General features: G+C 41.6%; 2 protein-coding genes across 2 annotated transcripts; both read left to right on the top strand.

The window, feature by feature from the left end:
• The first annotated feature begins 1,016 nt into the window (after positions 1-1,016).
• On the top strand, positions 1,017-15,388 carry sting1 (stimulator of interferon response cGAMP interactor 1). The gene is made up of 7 exons (XM_039813926.1): positions 1,017-1,063; positions 2,641-2,867; positions 4,613-4,805; positions 8,415-8,523; positions 8,700-8,944; positions 14,250-14,436; positions 14,805-15,388. Exons 2-7 carry the CDS (start codon positions 2,641-2,643, stop codon positions 15,032-15,034), a joined length of 1,191 nt encoding a protein of 396 aa, XP_039669860.1. The 5' UTR covers positions 1,017-1,063; the 3' UTR covers positions 15,035-15,388.
• A 6,668-nt stretch (positions 15,389-22,056) lies between these two features.
• Positions 22,057-23,891, top strand: LOC120567109 (DNA damage-inducible transcript 4-like protein). The gene is made up of 2 exons (XM_039813925.1): positions 22,057-22,354; positions 23,107-23,891. The coding sequence occupies exons 1-2, from the start codon at positions 22,162-22,164 to the stop codon at positions 23,550-23,552; spliced, it is 639 nt and encodes a 212-aa protein (XP_039669859.1). The 5' UTR covers positions 22,057-22,161; the 3' UTR covers positions 23,553-23,891.
• Positions 23,892-25,782: the final 1,891 nt, after the last annotated feature.

Below are 25,782 nucleotides of genomic sequence, written 5' to 3'. Positions count from 1 at the left end.
TGAAACATGACAAATATTGTGTAACATTTACAGATGGGAGACAGGAAACACCTGAATAAATGCTTCTATACAGAGCAAGATGGGTAACTAAATAGTACATCATATACAGTATATAAAAATGGTTAATTACCAGTCTCACTGTAGCCCATAGACTGTAATAGCAGGTAGAATTTTCTAAACACTGAGCTTTAAACATGACAATCCCCTAGCATAACCCCACGCACCTAAGAAATATACATATCCTATATACTATTTTGCAGAGCCAGACGATTGTGATTGGTTTATTTTTTAAGACTCTGTACACGACAAAGTGTTCATGGGAAATGTAGCATTAGTGCTACAAGCAGCGATGCCAGATAAAGATTACGTTTCCGAGCCAAAGACACACAAAACCGCCCACATTTCTTGGCGCACAACAGACCAATCTGGAAACATTTCTGCAGTCGGACAATTCAAACAGACGCTTCGCTTCATTCATCACCATCAGCCAAATTGGCTAGTAACTTCAAAATGTTACATGCCAAAGTCAATTTTTACCCGCATTTGGTGGGTTGGCGAGTGTCAATTTAAAGCCCTGATTATAACAACAAATCAGGGAATATAATTTCAGAACAAAGATGTTTCATCCCTTTAATAGGGTTCCAAAGACTTATAGAGTCTTTGACAAAGAACAGTGGAGCTGTCCGGATGCTCATGTTGGCCCACATACTTTATGTTGGTTTTACTCATCTCTGTCTGTTTATTGCACTTTTTCACTTTTGATTTAACAAAATGGGGCGCAAAATGAACACTGCAACATATTGGCAACCATTCTATTGTGAAATAATTGACAATGGTTTAACCGGAAGCCAACTTGACACTTGAGTAAAAAGATCTGTGGTCATATAATAATAATATATAATAATATCTGCCCACTCCCTTTCGTTACCGTGATGTTCTGTGTGTAAATCAAACTGCAATCGAAAGTGAAAGTGTTGGATGGTGTCTAAAGGGGCGGAGATAAAGGGAGAGGAAAACAGAGGACAAAGGAAATCTCTCTATTTTGGATCACAGCAACACCAAGGTGAGTCCCTCCGTACACTTTTCTTTCTCGTGTCTAGTTTTAAAATGTACTTTTGAAGCAGATGGACTAACTGTGCCCTGCTACATTAGACTTTTTCCATCCTGTGCACACCGCAAATAGGCATCATCACTGACAGAGCTCAGGCCATATAAAACTGTCTCATCTATTTCAAATATAGATGCCAATGAGTGTACAGTACATTTACCTCATCTTGTCTCCATTGCATTGTGGTCATAGGGCTTAGGTACTCAGCTGTAAATGTAAGTGTAAATGTAAATGTAATCTAATGTTGATTTTTTAAGTGTAAATGTGATGTAATTTTTTTAATATATTAAAACAATTCATTTTCTCATAATTTTAGTATTTACTATTACTATCATTTTTATTTATAGATATTTACTCTTACTATTGATGGGCAGAAAACACATATGCAGTGAATACAGCTTTTAAATAAATTGTATCCAAAGAATGTACTGTAAGCACAGCCAAATTTGGGGCTTTGACATTTAGAGAGAAAGCAACATTATCTCTCTCTCTCTCAAAAACACACACACACACACACACACACACACACACACACACACACACACACACACACACACACACACACACACACACACACACACACACACTAGGCTGTACACATGTGTACGACTGCACAGTCATACTCATTCAGACTTTTATTTCTCTTCTGTTCATAGCCACACCCCTGTTATTGATGTTACAGCATCTGTGTGTCTATTATGAGATCATGGAAAAAAACAAAATGCTGTGACTCGCTGTTACTGAGCCAGGTGTGAAACATGGACAAGTTTAGCCCACAGAGACTAGAGACTGTGCACTTCAGAATAAATGTACAGTTTGAAGGGGTGTACTCACACTTCTGTGATCTCTAAATGTGGCCCAGTTAAACTGTGCCTGAGCACGTTGACCCCAAAGTCCGGTTCGTTTGACTAGTGTGATCACTCCATGCCGTGCCCGGCCGTGTACCGTGCACCCCGGGCACGGTTCAGTTGGACTCGGGCACGGTGTGACCGCTAAACGTACCCGGGTCTGGTTCTTACCATACAGGTGAACGGGAATTGCAGTCGCCGAGTCCCACAACGTAATGACGTAAGCGTGCTCTGGCCCTGATTGTTTTATTGCAGTGTGAGTGCAGACCAGGGCGGGGGGCTCAATTGTGCTCGGGAACAGTTCAAGGCAACTGGGCCAAGTGTGAGTACGCCCTCATCAGGTTCAGTAGGCTACCTCCCCCTAACAATCCTAATCCCACACTTGTAACTTGATTTCTTTATATTTACTGAGTGTAGTGAACATATTAGGTCGCTAGATACAAACTCATACAAGGCTATGTCTTTTGGGGTTGTGGTGACTTTTATGTACGGTTTTGCTGTTGTTAGGTGAGAACCTCAAATGTCCAAAATTAAGTTTACAGGAAATATCAAACACAGCCATATTTCTCACCTAGTTTAGAGACTTCTTTGAACAGTTTTCTGGGTGAACTAGCCCTACGCACGGAGAGATAGAAACATTTAACTGAAAGCGCTCCCTGACACTGGGTGACTGTCCTTTGACAGATGCAGTCCCTCAAAGATCACGATACTCTCATTCCTCGGCCTCGTGGGACTTTGCCTAAGGTGTGTGCTGCGGCACTGGCTGCCGTGACAATAGGAGGCACAGTGGTTCTGTCTCCTGAAAGGTTATTTGGATGGGTTGCCATGGTAATACTCATCCTGACCCTTGGACCTCTGCTGCACGGCCTATGTCTTCTCGCAGAGGAGATGATTTACCATTCAAATACGAGGTGAGAGACAAGGTGTGGTTGTGTGTGGTACAATCAGTTAGAGTATGAGGTAAGACCGCAACTGAGAGTGTTTTTGTATTTAGATTAAGAAAAGAATAAGAAAAAAAAGGGCAAAATTTAGAATTGTATTCATAGACTGTATCAAGAGGTGGACGTAGCCACTGTGACATCACCAATGGGTTTGTGGACTACCGTTTTGAAGCCTCAAGTTTGGCTTTTTGGCTTTCGCCCTCTTGGTTTTTTGGAGCCAGAGGTGAAAACACGGACAAACAAGTTCACGGCTACTTGAATGTACACAGTACTATCCTGGTAGAGAGCCGAAGTCACGCCCTTCTATTTCCGGCCAATCGGACCTATCTTTCGAAAAAAAATATGAACGAGAGTCAATGGAGAGATAATAATTATTTTTTGATCGCGTTTGAATTGAGCTATGGATTACAAATATGATGTTCGTCAATTTAAAAGATAATTTTTCAATCAAAGAAAGTCTCAGTTTATTGTTAAACTGTTGAAGTATAAGATTGTGAAAATATGTACTTAGAAAGACTACACACTTCAGTGTCTCATGGATATCGTCTGGCTGAAGTTACGATGTCTCTGTGTATGGTACCGGGGATGTAACGTTACTCTAATGAGCGGAGGATCTTACTTTTTCTTTTGCTTATCTGCTGAAAACACTTCACTGGGTAAAACCCAGCAGTTAAGATAATGTTACATGTGTTGTGGAACAGAGCTAAGCTAGCTAGCTAGCGAGCAAGTTCAGCATCAAGCTAGGTGAGGTAGATTGTGTGAGACGGGAGATGTAGTTCACTGAGCGGTTTCACACTAAACTAAGTGGTCATACGACAAACCTACGGCTAACTGAGACTTTCTTCGGTTGAAAAATTATTTTTTAAATTGACGAACATCATATTTGTAATCCATGGCTCAATTTAAACGGGATCAAAAAATAATTTGCCTCTCCCTGTTCACTACCGTTCATATTTTTTCCGAATTAAGGTCCCATGAGATCCACCGGAAGGGGCGGGACTTCGGCTCTCTATGGACAGGTCCCCATATTAACGACTGGTCAATCACAAGGTAGCCACGCCGTAAAGCATCCGCTGCTTTATCATCTCTTTTTTAAACAAATGGGAGCATAATTACCAAAATGAACATCATGCTGTGTTGAAGAAGACTTGAATCTAGCGATTGAGAAGATAACCTCTTTATGAAAATGTTTACTGAGGTAATAAATCAAGTGAGAAGAAGGGTCATTTTCTCATAAACGTCTTTACAAACTGACTTCTTATTGCAACCAGTGGAGTCGCCCCCTGCTGGCCATTAGATGAAATGCATTGGCTTCACTTTTCAGAAGCTACATTCACTTCTATTATACAGTCAATGAGTTTAACCTTTGCTGTCTGGTCTGATTTAAGTAGTACTCAGGTTTGAGTGTGCCTTTCCTTGCAATGCTTAAAGCTGCTCTAATCAATATGTTTGTATTAACAATGCATCACATGACTGTAATGTTAAAGGTGTCACTCATGGTGCTCTCGTTTCCAGCTGCACTAGGCAGCTGTTTTGAGTAAAAAAAAAAAACTTTTAAAACCCCACTGTACACTGCCTAGATGTTAACATTGGTCACTGTAACACTATGTCTACAGAAATAATTTGACGTCAATATGCTATACTGAGCATCCACCAGTGCAACAGTGACACGGTACACACACAGTTCCAGGGCAATATCCTCTCTGTTTTTACAGGTATCGAGGCAGAGGACTGCTGAGCCATGTGCTGCCAGCCTGTGGGTTGGGGGGAAAGACCCTGCTGGCTGCGGGTCTGGCAGGCATTCTGCTCTACCTGGCCGGACATCCTCTGCCACACAAAGGCCAATGCTGGAAACTCCTCTTCCTGGCCTCGGTCCTTTACGCGCTGTTCAAAAGCCTGGGAGTCTTGGTGAGGTCCATACCTGATATGTATATGTATGTATATGTGTATGTATATATATACCATATACCATGGTCTGCGTGTCGGACGGTTCACGCCTCGCTGTCGTCCATTAATACTTGACAACGGACACCTCGTCGGGCATTAACCTTACATTTATATATATATATATATATATATATATATACAGTACAGGCCAAAAGTTTGGACACACCTTCTCATTCAATGTGTTTCTTTATTTTCATGACTATTTACATTGCAGATTCTCACTGAAGGCATCAAAACTATGAATGAACACATGGAATTATGTACTTAACAAAAAAGTGTGAAATAACTGAAAACATGTCTTATATTTTAGATTCCTCAAAGTAGCCACCCTTTGCTTTTTTGATAACTCTGCAAACCCTTGGTGTTCTCTCAATGAGCTTCATGAGGTAGTCACCTGAAATGTTTTTCACTTCACAAGTGTGTTTTGTCAGGGTTAATTAGTGGAAGTTTTTCCCTTATTAATGGGGTTGGGACCATCAGTTGTGTTGTGCAGAAGTCAGGTTGATACACAGCCGACAGCCCTATTGGACAACTGTTAGAATTCATATTATGGCAAGAACCAATCAGCGAAGTAAAGAGAAACGAGTGGCCATCATTACTTTAACAAATGAAGATCAGTCAGTCTGGAAAATTGCGAAAACTCTGAATGTGTCCCCAAGTGCAGTCGCAAAAACCATCAAGCGCTACAATGAAACTGGCTCACATGAGGACCGCCCCAGGAAAGGAAGACCAAGAGTCACCTCTGCTGCTGAGGATAAGTTCATCCGAGTCACCAGCCTCCGAAATCACAAGTTAACAGCAGTTCAGATTAGAGACCAGATGAATGCCACACAGAGTTCTAGCAGCAGACACATCTCTAGAACAACTGTTAAGAGGAGACTGCGCGAATCAGCCCTTCATGGTCAAGTAGCTGCTAGGAAACCACTGCTAAGGAGAGGCAACAAGCAGAAGAGATTTGTTTGGGCCAAGAAACACAAGGAATGGACATTTAGACCAGTGGAAATCTGTGCCTTGGTCTGATGAGTCCAAATTTGAGATCTTTGGTTCCAACCGCCGTGTCTTTGTGCGACGCAGAAAAGGTGAACGGATGGATTCTACATGCCTGGTTCCCACCGTGAAGCATGGAGGAGGAGGTGTGATGGTGACACTGTTGGGGATTTATTCAAAATTGAAGGCATACTGAACCAGCATATATATATATATATATATATATGTATGTGTGTGTGTATATATATATATAGAATGCTTTGGTAATTCATAGTAAGCAATGGCTATATAACCTGTGGAACAGCCATTTCAATTGGCATGTAGACGTTTCTCTGGCTACAACACCTTAAACTGGTTACAGTGGGAAGTGACCAGGGGAGTGAATAATGGATACAGCCAGTCAACATGGGGCAGCCAGTGAGTTGGAAGGTTTGTTGAGTGTAGGTTGTGGCCGTGAGCTGGGCCCTGGGTGTAATTTAAGTGGCAGACAGAAGAAGCTGTAATTTGTGACCAGTGTTGAGCGTCAGACATGGGATGCGCAGTCAAAGATGATGTTTTGACCTATCATTAGACCCTGCAGTGGGTGTCTTCCTGTTTATCTGCACACACACATATTCCAAACATTCCATTATTTGCACATTCCAAATCTAACTTTACTGACTGAAATGGTGTTTTGTGTAGTTCGGTCCAAAGATTTGTAGTCAGGGTTTTTTCTAAGCTACGTACATACATCAGTAAGGGAACGCATCACCATTTATAACGTTGATTTTGACTGTCTTCAGTTCAGCAGTAGGTTCCATCTTTTTCTGGCAGCTGTTCTGTTCAGTACAGTACAAACCCAGGCACACAGGCGCACTGTTTATAAGGGTTATAGGCTAGCACAGCAGCCAACTATTTGGGACATCATGTTATCACCTCTTGAGAGTTTCTTTTTCTGGCTTTTAACAGGGAAGTAAAGTACTGTGCATCACATCAGAGATAGTCTCGCATTGCCAGACCCATCTCCACAGCACAGTGCCAACACTGGGTTATGGTCTGGCAACACCACCAATTGATCTATTCTGGGATAGGAGGAAAAAATGCTCTGGCTTGTTTTTATTTCTTTAAAGCAATCACACCCATCCTGGACAGCGCTAAGCCCCAGATGCAGCAAGGGTGCCCTTGTAAAATAAATAGTGGAAGGGGAGGGACATCAGGCGCCGGATGTCAGGCTAGTTTATCCCAGCCCTGCACATCCGGTAAACCAGACTACAGCTGAGCTGACAACCATGGTCACCAGTAAGGGGAGCTCCACAGCTAAAAGCTACTGATCATTCGTGGACAGTGCATATAAGTTACACTTGCGATAACAACATTCTAGCTGACACTAACACCAGTGGTGTAGTCTACGTGATACGCAGGTATACGCAGTATACCCACTAAGAAAGTTCCAGGATTTCCATACACCCACTTAAAAATGCCTAATGACATGCAACAACATGATTTAGATATATTTTTAATTGTCATCTGTGTTTTTCTTCTGCACATAGGCTATATAAAGGTATTTCCACCGTAAATTGGTGCATAAAAGTGTATCCGAATACAGGAAATGAAGTTGTTGATGCTCAAAACGTCCCTGGGGGAGGACACCCAGACCCCCACTATGACATGCCCCCCCCCCCCCAAAAGGCAGATTCTGGCCAATATACAGTATATATACAGTACAGTATACCCACTACAATACATTGGACTACACCACTGACTAACATGCATTGTTGCCAGCAGTGGCAAGATAAAACTATAACCTCTAATGAAACTATATTAAAATATATTTCACTTTATATGAGATAAACAAGTTCACTGTAAATATTCTGTAAAAGACAATTCTATTCTCTAAAACAATGTCTTTACAAGTAAAAGTGAAATGCACCCTCTGTCCTACACAACTGGAAGACAGCACAGAGGGAATTTCTCTCTCTCTCTCTCTCTCTCTCTCTCTCTCTCTCTCTCTCTCTCTCTCTCTCTCTCTCTCTCTCTCTTTTTTTTTTTTTTTTTTTCTCTCTCTCTCTCTCTTCACAACTCCGGTTGGTATAGATAATGATTTTATCAGAAAGTTCATCATCTGAGAGCTTATTATATTGTTACACCTCAGAGCGCCATGGTAGAAGTGAAAGATAGCCCCTCTTTTAGCATAAGAGCAGTACACTTCAGACAGAGCAGTCCCTATGTAAGAACGCTTCCTGGAGCATCAGTTGATTGTAATTGATGTGGCAGTTCTGGAGTAAAAATAGGCTAGAAAAAAAGTATGTCTTCATCAGCAAGAATCACCATAGCACTGTCCTCGAAGAATTGCTGCTTAATTCCAAACAAAGCTCCCTGTTCCCTCAGACTCCTTATAGACTGGCGGCATTATAGATTCCAATCCAGCTCAAGCTTGAGTGTAGCTGTCTCTGTCCCCTGCTGTTGCACTGAATTATATCTAAAAATATTGTTGTCCCACATAGGAAAGGGCAGCATGGGGGGGCAGGGATGCCCTTTTCTTTCTCGTGAGCATAGGTGAGGTGTTGTGACATCCCTCTGGCTGTTTCTGTGGTCGGTGTACAGGGTCCGTCGGAGGTGGAGGTGTCAGACATCTGCGAGGGGAGGAAGATGAACGTGGCCCACGGCCTGGCCTGGTCCTTCTACCTTGGCTACCTGCGACTGGTGCTGCCGCGTCAGTAACATCAAAACACACACCTCCTTATATTTCCAAATACACTCAATCATTTAAATATGAGATTGTGGGCTTTGCTTGCACAATATAATCAATTTAAATGGATATACTGTATATTACTTTGGCGATAACTCAGTTCATAGAGTATGTGTGTGTGTGTGTTTGCGTCCAATCAGGTTTGGAGGGCTCCATCGCAGCATTTCGTGCCACCCATCAGGCCAGCAGCTCCTCCTGGGGTCGTGGCTCCAGGAAACTCCTCATCCTTGTACCTCTCAATGCCAACATTTCTCACAAGCTGGAGGAAGAGGATGACAACATCTGTTTCTATGACAACCTCCCCAACAGTGAGATAGACAGGGCAGGAGTCCGGGGGCGGGTCTACAAACACAGCGTCTACAGTGTATTGGACGAGCATGGAAAGGTAGGCTGGGCTGCAAAACGACAGTTACAGATTATAACGCAGGTGGATTTAGATCATACCAGAATTTTGATAGTAAGAACAGATACACTGAAGTAGAGCTATGATCGGGCCCAAGATATCAACCAGTTTTGGACCCAAGTCCGATTAAAAAAAACTAATTTCCACTGTAAAGAAAAAAGAAAAAAATAACAATGATTATCCATGCGTGGAAGATGCGTGAGAAGATATCTGGAAGATGGCGGTCACACAAAGCGGTACACAGCCCATACATTATTTACAATATTACACAAACTATAAGGTCTGCATTTAAAAACAAATAAAAAACACCAGAAAATGAGTGTGAGTCGACCCGATTCAAACTCAGCTGAATACAGAGAATTTACAGTGCGGCCCGGCAGAAAATCAAAGCTCTTCACTGAAGTGCTTTCCCACATGAAATACTAGCTGCATGCCATCCATCCATCCATCCTTTCTCTGTGCTTTTTAGAGTCAAAGGTGGCGGAAAAATATCCCAGCGTGCACTGGGCAAAAAAGGCAAGGAAACACCACGGACATGTCTCCAGTCCATCTCAGATGTGTACATCTTTATTATTTTAAGTTACAGATCTTACATCTTAAAATAATTGAATTGCAAACTAATTAAATTAGAAATGTCTCAGGTGCACAGCAAAAATATGTTGTCAACATTACATAATGCAATCAGAGAAGCTGCAGTTCTGAGCTACTTGTGCTGTAATTGTGTGAGGTGAAGACCTCAGCCCTATTTGCCCGGGAATGGTGGGGACCTTTAGTCATTTATAACCATTGTGGAGGCCGTCTGTGATCATAAACCTGTGCAAATATGCCATGTCTTTAATTTGTCAAGAAACAATAACCCCCGTAAATTACCTACTGTAGCATATTTGGCTTAACACAGAGGTTGTGGAAGCGGGGGAAGAAGTATTCAGATCCTTTACTTAAGTAAAAGTACTAATACCATTAGTAAAAATACTGTTACAAGTAAAAGTCCACCATTGAAAATGTTACTTAAGTAAAAGTATGTATTTATCAGCAAACAGTACTTAAAGGTGCCGTAGGTAGGATTGGGAAGATCCAGGACCAAAACATTTGAACATCAACAACTTCTCAGTCCCTCCCCCCTTTCTGCTAAAGCCCAAAACGGTCTCCTAAGCCCCTCCCCCCACAAGGGAGATTAAATGCGTGTGTATGAGCAATGATTGACACGCAGTTAGACACCCCCCCTGGCCCTGATTGGTGCATCTGAACAGGGAGCGGTGGATCTTTGCAAATCACACGACAGGCTGTAGGTGGAGCCAGAGGAGCCAGATTTTTTGTTTAAATGACCTGCTTCATGTAGTTCTACTGGAACATAGGGTCAGTTTCAGCAAATATGACAGAAAGTTAGTTATTAAGTCTTATAAAAGCTACCGCATCTTTAAAGTACTGAAAGTAAAAGTACTCAAAGCAGAAAAATCCTCACATTTTAGAAACTGGAAACGATCCAAACAGTTCTGTCAATCAACTAAGGCCCTGTTTACAAGATGACGCTGGCGGGTGAAAACTGAAAAATATTTTATCAGATGTGTCTTTCGTTTATAGGACGATGCCGTTTTTGGGTCTTAAAAACGCAAAAAAAGTGAAACCACCCTCCAGAGTGGAAATCTTAAATACGCTCCACCGTCACGTTACCGTCTAAAGGGTAAAAACGCCAAAGTCTGTAGACAGCGGTGTGGAGAGAGACGAGAAAAAGGCGTCCAGGTAGTCTGTTGTTAGTAGTATAAGTGAGTAGGCTACAGAAAGTAGTCTATAGGCTCCTGTTATCTAAAAGATTTTCAATGCAATGGCTCAATATTTAAATGATATCGACAATGTGGATAAGGTTGTTATAGTTCGATGACCATATGTAGGCTGTTCATTTGAGCCAGAGTAGGCAACAACGTTGCGGATGAAAAGAAAGCGAGAGTGAGTGGCAGCAGTCAGCGGGCAGCGGGCAGAGGAGGGTCTGCTTCAGCCTCCTGTGCCCGCTGCCTCTCGCTCTCAAGCAGCGGCTGAAGGGCCGCGAGGCTCAGGGTATTGGTGGTGCTCCCGTGGGTGCTGTGCTGTGGCTTATCACGGTCAACTGTGCCGGTCATCATCAGACAAACATGCAACTCCACCTCCTCGTCTGTCCAGACAAGCTTTTGTTGTTCGCTTCGACAAGTTTTGGTTTCGCGCTACTAAGGAGAGAAGTAGAAGGAAGGTTCTACGCAGGCGCGCGGACTTGGTGGTGTTGTGTGGCAGAGCCACCTAGCCGCCTTCACAGATTCCCCCCCCCCCAAACTCTCGTCTAAACGCGGAATAAATAGTGAGAACGCAACGCCACTTTTGTGTTTTAGTGTTTAATGGTCTAATCATTCAGCTGGACTTGTAGGCCGTTATATTGTTGGGTAGTCTAATTTGTAATAAAACATTGTATTTTATAAACATCTAGTGGTTGTTTTTTTGTTGTTTACCAGCAATTTACTGGTGAAATAAGTTATTGTTATAAGTTATTGTTATTACATTTTTAATAAATCATTTCATTTTGACCATATGGCCTTAGCAATAAACAAGCCATTCTTAAATGTCGCCAACTGTCGTTTTGTGCTCCTTTTTTCTTTTTTAAATACATAGGCCTGCATATTTTTTTTTAATCTTTTTAAAAGTATCGTTTTAGCACCGCGTATTGGAAAAAACCCAAACGATACCCAACCCTAGTTTTGACACAGTCTTGACATCATATGCGAGGCATAATGTTGGTAAATTAGAGTAAAAATAAAGAGTTTTATCTTATCCTGTGCAAATGCGCGGCAAAAAACACAGAAGTAAATTCCATGATGTCCCCTGTTAATACTCGTCCCGTGTGAATAGGGCTTTAGTGTGCTGACATTTTCCCCTTTGATCAGATTTGTAAGCACTGCACAGCTAAAATGAGAGAGAGAGAGAGAGAGAGAGAGAGAGAGAGAGAGTAAAGTGACAGACTCAAGAGGCTGTTTCTAATATATATAAAATATTCTTCAATATTTCATGATAGCACGTCAATGTGCTCCATATTCAATATGTTTGATGTTGTAAATCTAACAGTGATTGTACTCAAAACCCCCGTCTGTAGTTTAGTGGAGGGAAAGGAAGTTTGGGATGCATGAAAGCAGTCTGAGTTTTCATACGAGACCAGAAATAGCCACTATTTCTATCAAAGTGATTACCAGAATGGTGTTATTTTACAGTTGCTGTCATCACACAGAATAAGCTTAAGTAGTAAGTTTGACTATACTCCAGTAAACAGTGCTGTACTTAAGTTTAATTTTGAGGCACTTGTACATTACTTGAGTAATTCTATTTTTGTACTCCTCCTTCAATACATTTCAAATGACATATTATGCTTTACTTCACTACATTTATCTGACAACTATCGAAACAGATTATGGTTTTACATAAGCCTACTAAACTTGATTAGAATTTACGTTTGTATTTTCACTCTAAAAAATACACCATAAAAGACTTTTGTCCTCTCTATTTTAAGAATATAAAAGAAGCACTGAGTCTTGTGATGCCTTTTCAACACAGTTCATTTGTACTTTGGGATCCAAAAAGAAAATCAACATAGAGTATAGTGCATCAGCTCCAGCATGTTTCCCTTCCATAGCACAGCATGAGCGCCACCTGCTGGTTAAACCTGAGAATTCACTAGTGGAGAGCTACATTAGAAAAGCACAGTGACAGCGCCATCTACATGTAAAACATGGTCATCAAACTTTTCTGGTGCCGAGAGCTCCACAAGCTTTTAAAGTGCTCATATTCTGCTCATTTTCAGGTTCATCATTGTATTTAGAGGTTATATCAGAATAGGTTTACATGGTTTAAGTTTCAAAAAACACCATATTTTTGTTGTACTGCACATTGCTGCAGCTCCTCTTTTCACCCTGTGTGTTGAGCTCTCTGTTTTAGCTATAGAGTGAGGCATCGCACTTCTGTTCCATCTTTGTTGGGAGTCACACATGTGCAGTAGCTAGGTAAGGACTACTAGCCAGTCAGAAGCAGAGTATGAGTGTGTGCCCTGACATCAGCTAGGTAAGGACTACTAGCCAGTCAGAAGCAGAGTATGAGGGCGTTCCCTGACAGTACCTAGGTAAGGACTACTAGCCAGTCAGAAGCAGAGTATGAGGGCGTGCCCTGACAGTACCTAGGTAAGGACTACTAGCCAGTCAGAAGCAGAGTATGAATGTGTATCCTGACATCAGCTAGATAAGGACTACTAGCCAGTCAGAAGCAGAGTATGAGGGCGTGCCACGCTAGCGGCTAGGTGAGCATTATAACGTGTGTTACCTTTGGGGTGGACTTTGGGCTTTTTCACTTTGTAAACCTATAACATGCACGAACACGATATATAACACAATAAAGGAGAGGGGAAAATCCAAAAAACATGATATATATAAAATAATATGAGCACTTTAAAGGATTAGTTGCTCATGTAATGTTTGTTATCTCTGTGTGTGTGTGTGTGTGTGTGTGTGTGTGTGTGTGTGTGTGTGTGTGTGTGTGTGTGTGTGTGTGTGTGTGTGTGTGTGTGTGTGTTTGTGTGTGTGTGTGCGTAAAGGACTGTATGTGGCCAGACATGACCGTCTGGTTGATCTGGTTGCAAAGGACTTGCAAAAGATAAACTACGGACATGAAAGCAAGACTGAGAAGCACGGCACTGTAAAATTCAACTGGTTCCATCATAACACATCTGACAGTGACTTCTTCAAAAACATCCCAAACACTCCTGACATTGTAATTGTAAATGAGGCTATGAAATCCGGTGTGTGTGTGTGTGTTTGTGGCGTGCTGGGTTTTGATCTGTATGTGGACAGTTGCCGCACTAATCAAACTATGCAAATAAATAACTGGTAATCACTTACACTAACTGGCTGATACAACTGTAAACTAATAACTCTGGTATTTGGAAGTTTAGGTCATGTCCATGAGAATGTGGTCAGGGGGATGCAGCTGGAGGGGGGGGCTGCAAAATAGGAGGCAAAAAGACTTGCAAAATGTTGCTCTGTTTCAGCCATCATAGGGAGTGTGCAAATATGGAGACGGAGATGCTTTGTGTGTTGAGTATTATAAATGGAAAGACCAGTAAAAGTATGTGAGCCATGTAGACCTGTCACTATTTTATAGTATTTGGATCTTGTTTCTTTCTTGCGATGCCTTTCAGATCCAAATAAAAGCATTTAAGTGTGTGTGTGTGTGTGTGTGTGTGTGTGTGTGTGTGTGTGTGTGTGTGTGTGTGTGTGTGGAACAGGCCCATGAGTGTGTGGTGGAGTATGCGACGCCTCTGCTGACGCTGTACAGCATGTCCCAGGAGAGCAGCGCTGGTTTCGGGGAGCCGGAGCGCAGACAGCAGGTCCTGCTCTTCTACAGGACGCTGCAGGACATACTGGAGCACTCGCTGGAGTGCCGCAACCGCTACAAACTCATCCTGCTTAATGGTAGGAAGGCGAGCCAAGTGTATGTGTGTCTGTGTGTAAACTTTATGCACACCTTGCGCGGCATGAGGCACGGGCTACTGCTTTTAAGTGGGATTTGAGCTTTGAGTTTCGACAATCAGGGTTTGTGTATTTATGGATTCCTTTGAAATTTATGTTAAAAAAAAAAAAAGGTTTTTTGATGCACAGCCGCCTTTTGCTGCACGGTGTGTCACTGAAATAGGGCTGCAACTAACGTTTCTTTTCAGTGTCGATTAATCTGTCGATTATTTTCTCGATTAATCAAATTTTGGTCTGTAAAAAATGTCAAATACTCACATTTAGGAAGCTGGAATTGGAGATTTATTTACTTTTTTCTTCTTTTCCTCTAGATGAGCATGAGGACGACCCTCACTTCCTGTCCAAAGCTATCCTACGCCACCTGCAGCAGCAGGAGAAAGAGGAGTTCTGCCTCACCCCGCCTCCTCACCAGGAGATGGCGCACCCGTTGGCGAATGGTGACTGGCACCACCCTGAGCAAATGAGCAGGGAGCCTACGCTCATGTTCAGCCTGGAGAAACCTCAGCCTCTGAGGGACCCTGTCGAGAACACTTATCAATGAACAATTGTTAGGGACATTATGATACATACTTCCCCTCTTGTTATTATTGAACTGTTTGCATAGAATAATATTATTATGAATGTGTTAACCAAGATAACATGGGAGCCATTGCGTGTCCTTGTCTGAGCACGGTGTGTTCCTGAGGGCATACGTGCCCTCCCAGACCAGATAGGGGAGACGTCATCGACTCTGACAAGATAACAATTTACGACATCTTCTCTGTATCACGATTTATTACATTTATTATAAAAAGCAGCTGTAGAGAGCTTTTCGTTAGGTCATTGTCTGTACTGTTTTGTAGTGCGGAGAAGGCCTCCTTGTTGGGTTCTCAAGTAAAAATGAACTTTGATATATCTTCAGTGGTCCTGTCTATCATTTGGTAATGGAAATTATTCTAACAACATACTGTAAATACATGCTCAGGCAACGGGGAACACACACACACACGTGAAATAAATGCAAACATTTGCTTCGAGGAAGAGTTCCGTTTCATTTGACTTTCTGTATGTATCCGGGTTTGGTGAGTAAAAGTTGCCAGAGACTCTGAGGAGCTGCCTGACCAGTGACAGGAGGCAAATCAAATTGATTATTGTCATTGTGATCAACATCAATTGCAATAGTGAAAACTATCACAATGTGTACTGACTGGCTCTGGCCACTGGGCCTTGAGATTTAAAGTGTGTGTGTGTGCAGTGGAAACACCCGGGACAGACTGTACCGACAGTACACCCTGAAGGTGTTGTTTGTCATCCTCCCTCCGCATTTACAGAACAGGACGTGATCTCCTCCGGTTCATTCAAATTCAAATTAGTCCAAAGCAGAGCAAAGGTGTCCACTAGTCCTGTTGCCTCTACCAGTTTTGCAATAGTCTCAGACTCATTATGACAGCATTTAGCTATTTAATGCTCACTGCAGTTCACTTTTTAATTTAACCCCAATGACCAGACGACAGAAAAGCACGGAGAGATTAAAGGCAGGAGAGAGAGCGCCGATTAAGAGAGCGAGGAGGAAGAGAAAGATGTGCATGGGGTGTTTTATGACTGTGTAAACAACAGCAGTCACAAGACACCTGGCACCACGCCAGTTTATCTGCATCTCACACGCACACACACGCACGCACACGCACGCACACGCACGCACACACGCACACACACACACACACACACACACACACACACACACACACACACACACACACACACACACACACACACACACACACACACACACACACACACACACACACACACACAACAACACATGACACCTGACACCACGCTGTTTATCTGCATCTCACACGCACGCACGCACGCACACACACACACACACACACACACACACACACACACACACACACACACACACACACACACACACACACACACACACACACACACACACACACGAACACATGACACCACACCTGTTTATCTGCATCTTACACGCACACACACACACACACACGCACACACACACGACAGCAGCGCTGCAGTTGAAACTGCTCGGTGAGGTTGCATCAGATGTTTTCAGCAGAGGTGCGAGGGAGGACAGACGCATCTGATCCAAATTAATGATTTATAACATGCAAATGTTACATGTCCAATTACAGACAAAATGGAACTCAAACAATGGAGCACTTTTAACCCCAGCTGCACTGTGCCTGAAGTAGCCTTGACACGTTAATATGAAGCTCTCAACATTACATTTTGTTGGTTTCCCCTTGCTGTTTGCTCTTTCTTGAGAAATACTGGCTTCCTCTACCTTTCCAGACCTCTATAAATCTCTCCAAATGAAATAATCTGGCAAGGAGGAATATCACTGTTTTGGCAGAACTGACGATGATTCCCATCCACACACACAGGCCATGACCCAAGTCACAAAGGTGCTGCACTATATAAGAATCCAATAAATATTCAATATTCAACAGGTCACGTGCCTTGCTCCGGACTACAGAAGCTGTGATAAGCCACACAGATGGACTTTATACAGTCACCAGTTTAACACCTCTGATATCCCAATCTGAACAAATGGACAGCATATGCTTTTGCTTTCAGAAACAGATGGATTTAAGCAGCTTGGAGTGCAAGCAAACGGCTTTGTTTAAAGCCATTCACCAATCAGGAGACGCCTGAGGGAGCCATTGCTAATTCTCTCGGCAAATTGACTATTTGCCAGAAAAAAAATTAAATATCTTAACTTGTAATGAGTACTACGTAATAATGACTTTTGATATTTTATAGAGTGAACAATCGATCTATTGATAGAAAAAAAAATAGGTTTAGCCTACAACAAATACTGGACGATTGTGTAAACAATAAATCCAGGCAGTTATCTCATCAGGATACTGATATGAATTTGTGTTGTTGTTTTTTTATTGATAGATTAGGATAAAAAAAAAAAAAAAAAAACAGTCACTCAGGACTGCAGACATGTGAGTTTTAGTCAGGTCTGACCTGTTCTCCACCAAAACCATTACACCGCGGGAAGCAGCTGATGCAATGTTAACAAACGGATAACTCATAGTTCCCTTAGTTAGCCATGACTTCATAAAACATTGAACTGGTGACCACCCCTCAGAGTTTGTAATGATTATTCAAGTCAGGGTGGACAACATCCATTAAAGTCACCTTTCATTTGGAACTAACCAATGTGGAGAGGGCAGATTTGTTATATCTTAAATATTATTCAGATACTCTCACACAAGCCCAGAGAAAAAGACACGTATACCCACAGGCAACATTGGTTGGGTAGCGAGCATATAGTGGCACCACAAGTTCCCCTGCAGTTCTACAGAAAGACACTTCCTCCTTGGTGGTAAGCTTGGTGGTAAGCGTTTCTGACGACAGAATGTAATCTGAACCTGATTGGTCAGCAGCTGTGATGTCATAGCAGGGATATTTCCCTAGAAGGTGAGTCAGGCGTGAGTACTTAACCTGCAAAAAACTCTTCCTCCTCAGTGGACATGTGTGTGTGTGTGTACGTGCGTGCGTGCGTGCATGCGTGCGCTGTCTGAATTGTGATGCCGAGGTAAACAATACCTTGTTCAGCTGATTTTAATATTAACCCTGACAGTCAAAACTGAGGAGAATGTTAATGACTATTTTCACTGAAGTTTCCACTCTTCCCCACCATTAATCTACAGCGTAAATGATCTGCACAACAATTATGTTCTCAGATGTCCCATATTAGGACAAGATCTCATTTAAACTACGTGGCCTCATGCATATCTCATACACTGTAACAATAGCGCTTTATAAAATAAAATTAAACACAAATCTCAAGACTACACCAGCTCCTTCAAGGTAATAACATCTTAAAATCTATTTTTTAAAACTGATTGGGAGTCAGTAAAAGGCAGCTGAAACCAGTGTGATATCTGTACACTTCTGTAACTTTTTTGAGTTTTTTGGTCCAAGATAACTCCAGTATTTCTTATTAACTTTTGTTAACCAAATGTGGATCCAAACAATAGATGGAGAAGAAGAAAATAGTCCTGTGTTAGTAGATACATTTCCAATGCTCCGCCAGGTGTGTCAGTGTGTGTTTCAGACCATGTTACTCACCTGTGAGTAAGGCAGGGCTCATGTCACCGTGTCTAGACCTGACGTGCTCTCACACACACACACACACACACACACACACACACACACACACACACACACACACACACACACACACACACACACACACACACACACACACACACACACACACACACACACACACACACACTCAATCGTATGTGCATACACTGAAAGCAGACACAAAGGTGAGATTTGATGGTAAATTACATAAAGAAGCAATAAAAACAATGTGGCTTTATTTTTTACAATCCAACCAGGAAGAGAATTTGTTGAACTAGTACATGCACGAAATACTTGGCAAAGTCTGATGTATGTAATACGGCTTTTAGTTTCCCTATGAATACAGCAAACTTCCATAACAATGTGTCAATGTGTAACAGATCAAGGTCTGCACTATTTTATTGAATGTCAACATCCTTAGTGTATATAAAATAACAGTCATTGTTGTTCATTTCATCCACTGTTCTTTTAAAGTAAATTTCGGTGTAATTTGTCGTAGTTACTCAACATTACGGTAACGGCAGATTAGGGCTTAAAACTGTTCTTCCCACCTGTGGAAGATTGCCTCCAGTGTCAGAAATACCTTTGAAGAGGCAGCAGGCCTATGTTTTTTTTGGGCGGGGGCGCTTTTTTCCCCTTTATTTCAGAGTGACAGTGGATAGACAGGAAAGGTGAGAGAGAGATGGGGCCGCAGGTCGGATTGTACCTGTTTATGAACTAAAAACCTGATCAATAAGAAACATGCAGCTATAGTAGAGCCATAATTCCTTCCATGGTTGTCAGGGGGCTTTGGTTTTGTGTTTTGGAGGACTGTAAGAGAAGCTCATCTTCCTCAGCCTTTTGTCAAATAAAAGAAAGCAGGCGGGGCACTTCTGACGGTCTGGGTTTAAAGGAACACGCCGACTTATTGGGAATTTAGCTTATTCACCGTAACCCCCAGAGTAAGACAAGTCGATACATACCCTTCTCATCTCCGTGCGTGCTGTAACGCTGTCTGACGGATCCAGCATTAGCTTAGCCCAGCACAGATCCTGCAGGTAACTGGTTCCAACTAGCCTACTGCTCCCAATTGTGACAAAATAACGCCAACATGTTCCTATTTACATGTTGTGATTTGTGGAGTCACAGCGTGTACAAAAAACAACGTAACATGAGACACAGCTGTCTTCTATCCGTAAACAAACCGGGAACTATATTCTCAGACAGGCTTGCTGCGAGCATATCACTCCGCCCAAGTAATATATGAGAATATAGTTCCCGGTTTATTTACGGTGAGAAGGGTATGTATGGACTTGTCTAACTCTGGAGGTTACGGTGAATAAGGTAAATTCCCAATAAGTCGGCGTGTTCCTTTAACATTTAAAGAGATCACATTGTTTTCCATGAATGCCTCGAGACTGGACAACACCCTCTCGGAGGAATTCAAAACAAGCACATGAATCATCCCTCCCCCTGGAGGGAAGTCAGCACGTAGAACCATCCGTAGGTTACTGTGTCTGGATTCGCTCGTGTCTTACTTGACATATATTTAATTAGCTTTATTTAAATATCTTAAATAGCTTTATTCTTAATAATTCATACTATTTTAACCCTCCTGTTGTCTTCGGGGCAAATGTGACCCATTTTCAAAGGTTTTCTTTCAACCACATTGCCCAGAAGTAACACGGACGGTTCCATGAAACGCTCTTCACAAGTCAAATTAAGGATCAGTTTACTACTTTTATTGAATTTTTGGTGTTTTATTTATTATTATTATTATATATTATATATATTTTATAGAATTATTCTGACTTCACTTTGACAGTCTGTGATTATCCATCAACATACGTTCCTTTGATCTTAAATAATAAGTCAAAATAATTCATACTTTCTGCTTCTGTAACTCAAAATTTAGATATAATTTCATATAGGCTATATGAGGTTTATTGACCATAAATTCCAAAAATGAGCGTAAAACTAGTGGTAATAAGTTGTTGTTAATGTATACTGGTGGTAGTGGAAAAAAAGCGCCGAAAATGTCAAAAAAATGCTCCAAAAACGTTGAAGTGTCAAAAAAAATAGTTAATTTTTTTTACCCGGAAGGACAACACAAGGATTAACTTATTATTATTTCTTTTGTGTGGCCATAATGGATATTATATTAACAACAGAATACATAACGTTTTTTTTTTTTTTTTTCTGATTCTCTTTCAATGTGCTTTTATAAAGCACATACAGTAGAGACAATATGCATTACTGGCCTATAAGTAATATTTTTGCCCTCACTAACTTATGCTAGCAATTCATTGGAATACATTTTATGTATTTATCATCCTTTAGTTATCCAGGCAAGTTGATTGAGAAAAAATTCTCATTTGCAACAACATTGACACAGTTCCACGTTCATACCTGGAAGCTGCCCAGTACAACCACCGGAGCGCTTGGAGATTGAACCAGCGAACTCCCAGTCCCAAGCTCGCTTCTTTAACCTCTAGGACACCACTCTCCAATTAACTGAGAGTGTACCGATTGAAAACCAAGTCTATTTTTCCCATAGACCTAATTATCCTAACGCTAAATTACATAGCTTTTTCAATTGGAAATCATGAATGTAATCATATTTTATCAGCTAGTTATACGTTTTGGATTCTTTTTTTCATTAAATATGTAAAGTAGTTATTACATAAATAATATTACACAGTAATTACACATGAATGAGCACATATTTGTGAAAGAACAAAGGGTTTTTTGCTAGGAATCAACTCAAAACATTACACAACGTAGGTACAAGTAGAATTACCGGTATAAAAATCTACTATTAAGTAAAATTAAAAAGTAGCTCATTTCAAAGTTACTCGGAGTAAAAGTTAGACCTACCTAGTTACTTTTTAACAGGGGAGGGGAGACTCTTTCTTATTATATACTGTACTTAAAATCTTATTTATTTGACTTATTATACTTATTTTATTTATTCAGTCTTTTGCGATTTGTTAAAAGCAACTAAAACCTTTAAAAAAAAAACAGCATATTAAAATTAAAAAAGTGACAAAACCTTTTTAAAAATGATGCCAAAACATTTTTTTTACTCAGCAACGTTTGTGCTTTAAAGCAAAACATACTTAGGTAAAATAAAAAATACAGATTTTAAAAACGACTCAGTTTGTTGTTGGCAGCCAATAGAAAAATAGGAATTGGTTTCGGTCAGTTCAGATAGCCTAACGTTAGGTGGGTAAATAATAGCTACAAGTATAAAGTTATTAGAGTCATATTAGATATCTCACTAGTCTTATTTTACATTCACTAACTGTCTGTTATCCGTCTTCCCACCTCGGTGCAACGCCCGGACATGTTGCGTGAGCCACAGTGGAAACTTCTCGATTGAACCGGTCAGTTCAGAACACACGTGACGTGAGGGAGCTCAGCTGATGCAACCGAGTGCACCTCCGGTATAAAAGCTCGCGCTCGTCGCTCAGACTTGCTCAGCCCGACTCTAGTCACATACATGGAGAAGACACAGACCGAACGCTTGGAGGAGATACCGGAGCTTGACAAACAAGAGTCAGGATGGTCTATAGCGCGGCTCTGCTCTTAGGACCCGGACCCGGAGCGGCCGTGTGCTCGGACGAACACAGCGTCGTCGGAGAGATGATGGGGAAGTATTTCCTCCAGCTGCTCACCTCCCCGGGCCGAAAGACGAGCTCCGCCCGGCGGGGCAGCGTCGAGAGCTGCGACGAGAGCGATAGCTACTCGCCTTCTTGTAAGTTTAATTCAATTCAAACTTGATGTCAGACTCCCAAGAGGGTCCACAGCAATGGAAAGACAAAGAAAGTTCTGAAAGTTGAACGTAGTTTTGTTAATGAAACGGCAACAAGTTGTTAGAACAGTCTCCGTTCTAATTGGCAGAGTCATAAAGCTTTTCTATATTGTGGCCGGGTTGGCTCGGTTGGTAGAGCAGGCGCACATATATATACATGGGGGTTTATACCTCGACGCAGAGGTCCAGGGTTCGAGTCCGACCTGTTACAATTTCTTGCACGTCTTCCCACTTTCTCCACTACCTGTCCTGTCCATTGAAGGGGGTAAAGCCCCCAAAATTAAAAAAAATTATATATATTTTATATTAATGCGCCAACGTTGAATGAACCATGAACGTAACATAGGAACTATATCTATATCATTAGGAGGAAGTCCCATAAATAAACTGGTCTTCCTGATGGGGATGTTTCTGATGTAATCTTGGATCAGCTGATAGCACTGTGCTGTTTCCACTTCTTCTCCTCAGCTGCTGATTTAAAGCATTTATTCTGATGATTTATGTATTTTAGTGCAGTGCGGGGTCAAATTATGGCATCCTATACGATGCACTGGAATTGCATTTGACTGTCGGTGGCTGTCAAATGGCTAAAATTCAATATCAGCATAGACCTTAAACTTGTACTAGTAATGTACTGACAGACTGTGACATGCAACACAATTTAACAACCCTCCCTCCCTGGTCTCTTTCTACAGTTTCCAACATGGACGCTGGTTTGGAGCACGTAGAGCAGCTGCTGCAGCAGGATGTGACCCGGCGCATAGAGCGCTGTCTGACAGAGGCCAAAGCTTCCACCCTCCACTGCCAGATGCTGCTGCTGCCTCGCCAGATGTTGGCCAAGGTCGGCCAAGACGTGGTGCGCTCCTCTGCCGATGAACCCTGCGGGCTCCGGGGCGCCTCCATCACCATCCACGTGGATGGCAAAGATGGCCTGAAGTCCGTGGGCAGCATCTTCCTAGACCAAAGGGTCACCCCGACATTTGAACTGTCCGTGATCTTCAAGGCAGACAAGGACGACGGCTGGCCGCCGATCAAGCACATCTTCGATAGCAACAAAGTGTTGAAGTTGAGACCAGAGTACCGGCTGGTGAAGAGGAAGCTCTACTCCTCAGCCAGCCCTGTCGTTCATGATTTCAACTAGAGGGGGGTGGGGGGGCGGTTAAGAATGTTAACTCCCCGTTTCACTGTTCACCTCTGTGTGTGTGAAATGTCAGGCTACGTGCACATTTTTTGGTCTGGAAGGAACTACAAAATGCTGATTGTTCTTTATTCATGTATGAATGTCTAACGCAGGGACCTAACTGCTTGTTTTCTACACTCTGTGGCTGACATGACGTCAGTGGTTTGCACAGACTGGTTGAATGTTAAAGTGTTCACTGTAAACCAAAAAAAATTCCTTCCAGGATTGGGCAGGTCTACCTCCTGAAGTGTGCTGTACTGTTATTTATGCAATTGTTAAATACATTATTTTTTTACACTATTTCTTTGTCCTGTGCTTGACTCTTTATATATAGTTTCTCTAACTTTTTTCAATAATGGACCCCTTTTGAATTTTTCATTCAAGTACGCCCTGACCAGGTAGGAAAAAAAAGCCTGAAGAGGCATAATACAATGCTGCTCCATCAGTGTCTGATTTACTAAACAACCCTATTGTAACTGAAACTAAATTGTACATTTCAAATTTTTATAATCAACTCAATTTATTAGTGTATAAGCATTTGAATTAACTTTTTTTTAAATAATCTCACAAGACTTCCCTGCAGTACTCCAAAGTACCCCCAGGGGTACGCATACCCCCATTTGGGAAACACTGCTGTAGATAGTTGTGTATCCTGTAAACAGCTGTTTTCCCAGCACACATGCATACATATTCATAACCTCTGCTAACTATTATAGGGCGGCGTGTTCCTTTAAAGTCAGGGAAAATGATTACACAAGAAATCATGTCGCAAAAGAAATCCCTCTAAGTAAAATCTCCTTAAATGATGAGATGAATGACCATGTAGTGATCAGCGCATCAAACTCTCTGATATGACTTAGGTTTAGATCAAATAATCTTTTTATTTAACAAATGTACAACATAACACATGATACATACACAAAACTCCACATGATCCAGCTCACGGGTACAAAACCTGTTTTTGTACTCCCATCTAACACACACACACTACACAAACATATTTCTTTTGCTATCCACATAGCACACTGGCTACACCCTAAGTGACGAATAGGGATGCACCAATACTACTTCAGCAACAACAAACTCCACACCCTACGTATCAGCCCATCAACACACATCAAAACGCCTACATTTGACATTACAGCCAACTATTTTACAAAGAATACATTGTTTAGTTTTCCAAATTGTCTACCTTCAAAAAGGCAGCTATTGGTTTCCATTCATTACACTACAGCATAAAAAAAGCTGCGACATTAATTTGAGGTTAAGATAATTCATCAAGTGAACAATTTGTTGATGCACTGTTTGTTGTCAAAGTTATATTGTCATTACATGGCGGAGCAGGTCCAAGCACAAACTGTTCTACCGTTTTGGAAACTCTGTTGGTGCTTTTAAGGGCACTCCAACATCTGAGATTGTAAAGTCTGCTAGCAAATGGCAATTTCTTGATAGTTATATATTAGCTTGTACTGTGGACTTTGAAAAAAATATGTAAAATAAAAATTTAAAATAAATGTGGATACTGTGTCAATGTTCAGATGAACTTGAATGCAGAGAGACTGAAACTTGCAACGACTTTAACAAATTCGGCAACAAATTGCTTACTATGACCGACTCCACATCTCAAGATGGAGTGAGTTTAATTTCTGTTTTGAAAGTTATTAGGTTGATTTAAAAAGAAGAATTACGTTGTCTCCTCAATTTGATCAGGTCTGCAGGACGGTAGATAGTGAAACTTCAAAACATCTGCTTTGAAAAAAGGTCAGCATAAATGTTAAGTATGTCATTTGCAGTTAATGGGCCAAAACAAACACTGGTGTTAGTAATGGCCAACTGATTGGAGCATTTAGATTCCTGACTACACAAAGAAGTGACGTCATTGGATTGTTTTAAAGTGCTCATATTATGCTGTTTGGCTTTTTCCCTTTCCTTTATAGTGTTATATATCTTTTTTGTGCACGTTATAGGTTTACAAAGTGAAAAAGCCCAAAGTCCCCCCCAAAGGGACTTCCCATCTCCAACAGAAAACACTGTTCACCAACTGCTCCAAACAGCTCTGTTGTAGTCCAGCCTTTACTTCAGAGACAAACGTGGTCACTTTGGAACACACGTTATAATGCTCGCCTAGCTGCTAGCATGGCACGCCCTCATACTCTGCTCAACACACAGGGTGAAAAGAGGAGCTGCAGCA

This window comes from Perca fluviatilis, chromosome 10, assembly GCF_010015445.1.
Source record: "Perca fluviatilis chromosome 10, GENO_Pfluv_1.0, whole genome shotgun sequence".
NCBI classification, from domain to species: Eukaryota; Metazoa; Chordata; class Actinopteri; order Perciformes; family Percidae; genus Perca; species Perca fluviatilis.
This window is presented reverse-complemented; position numbering and strand designations above follow the sequence as displayed.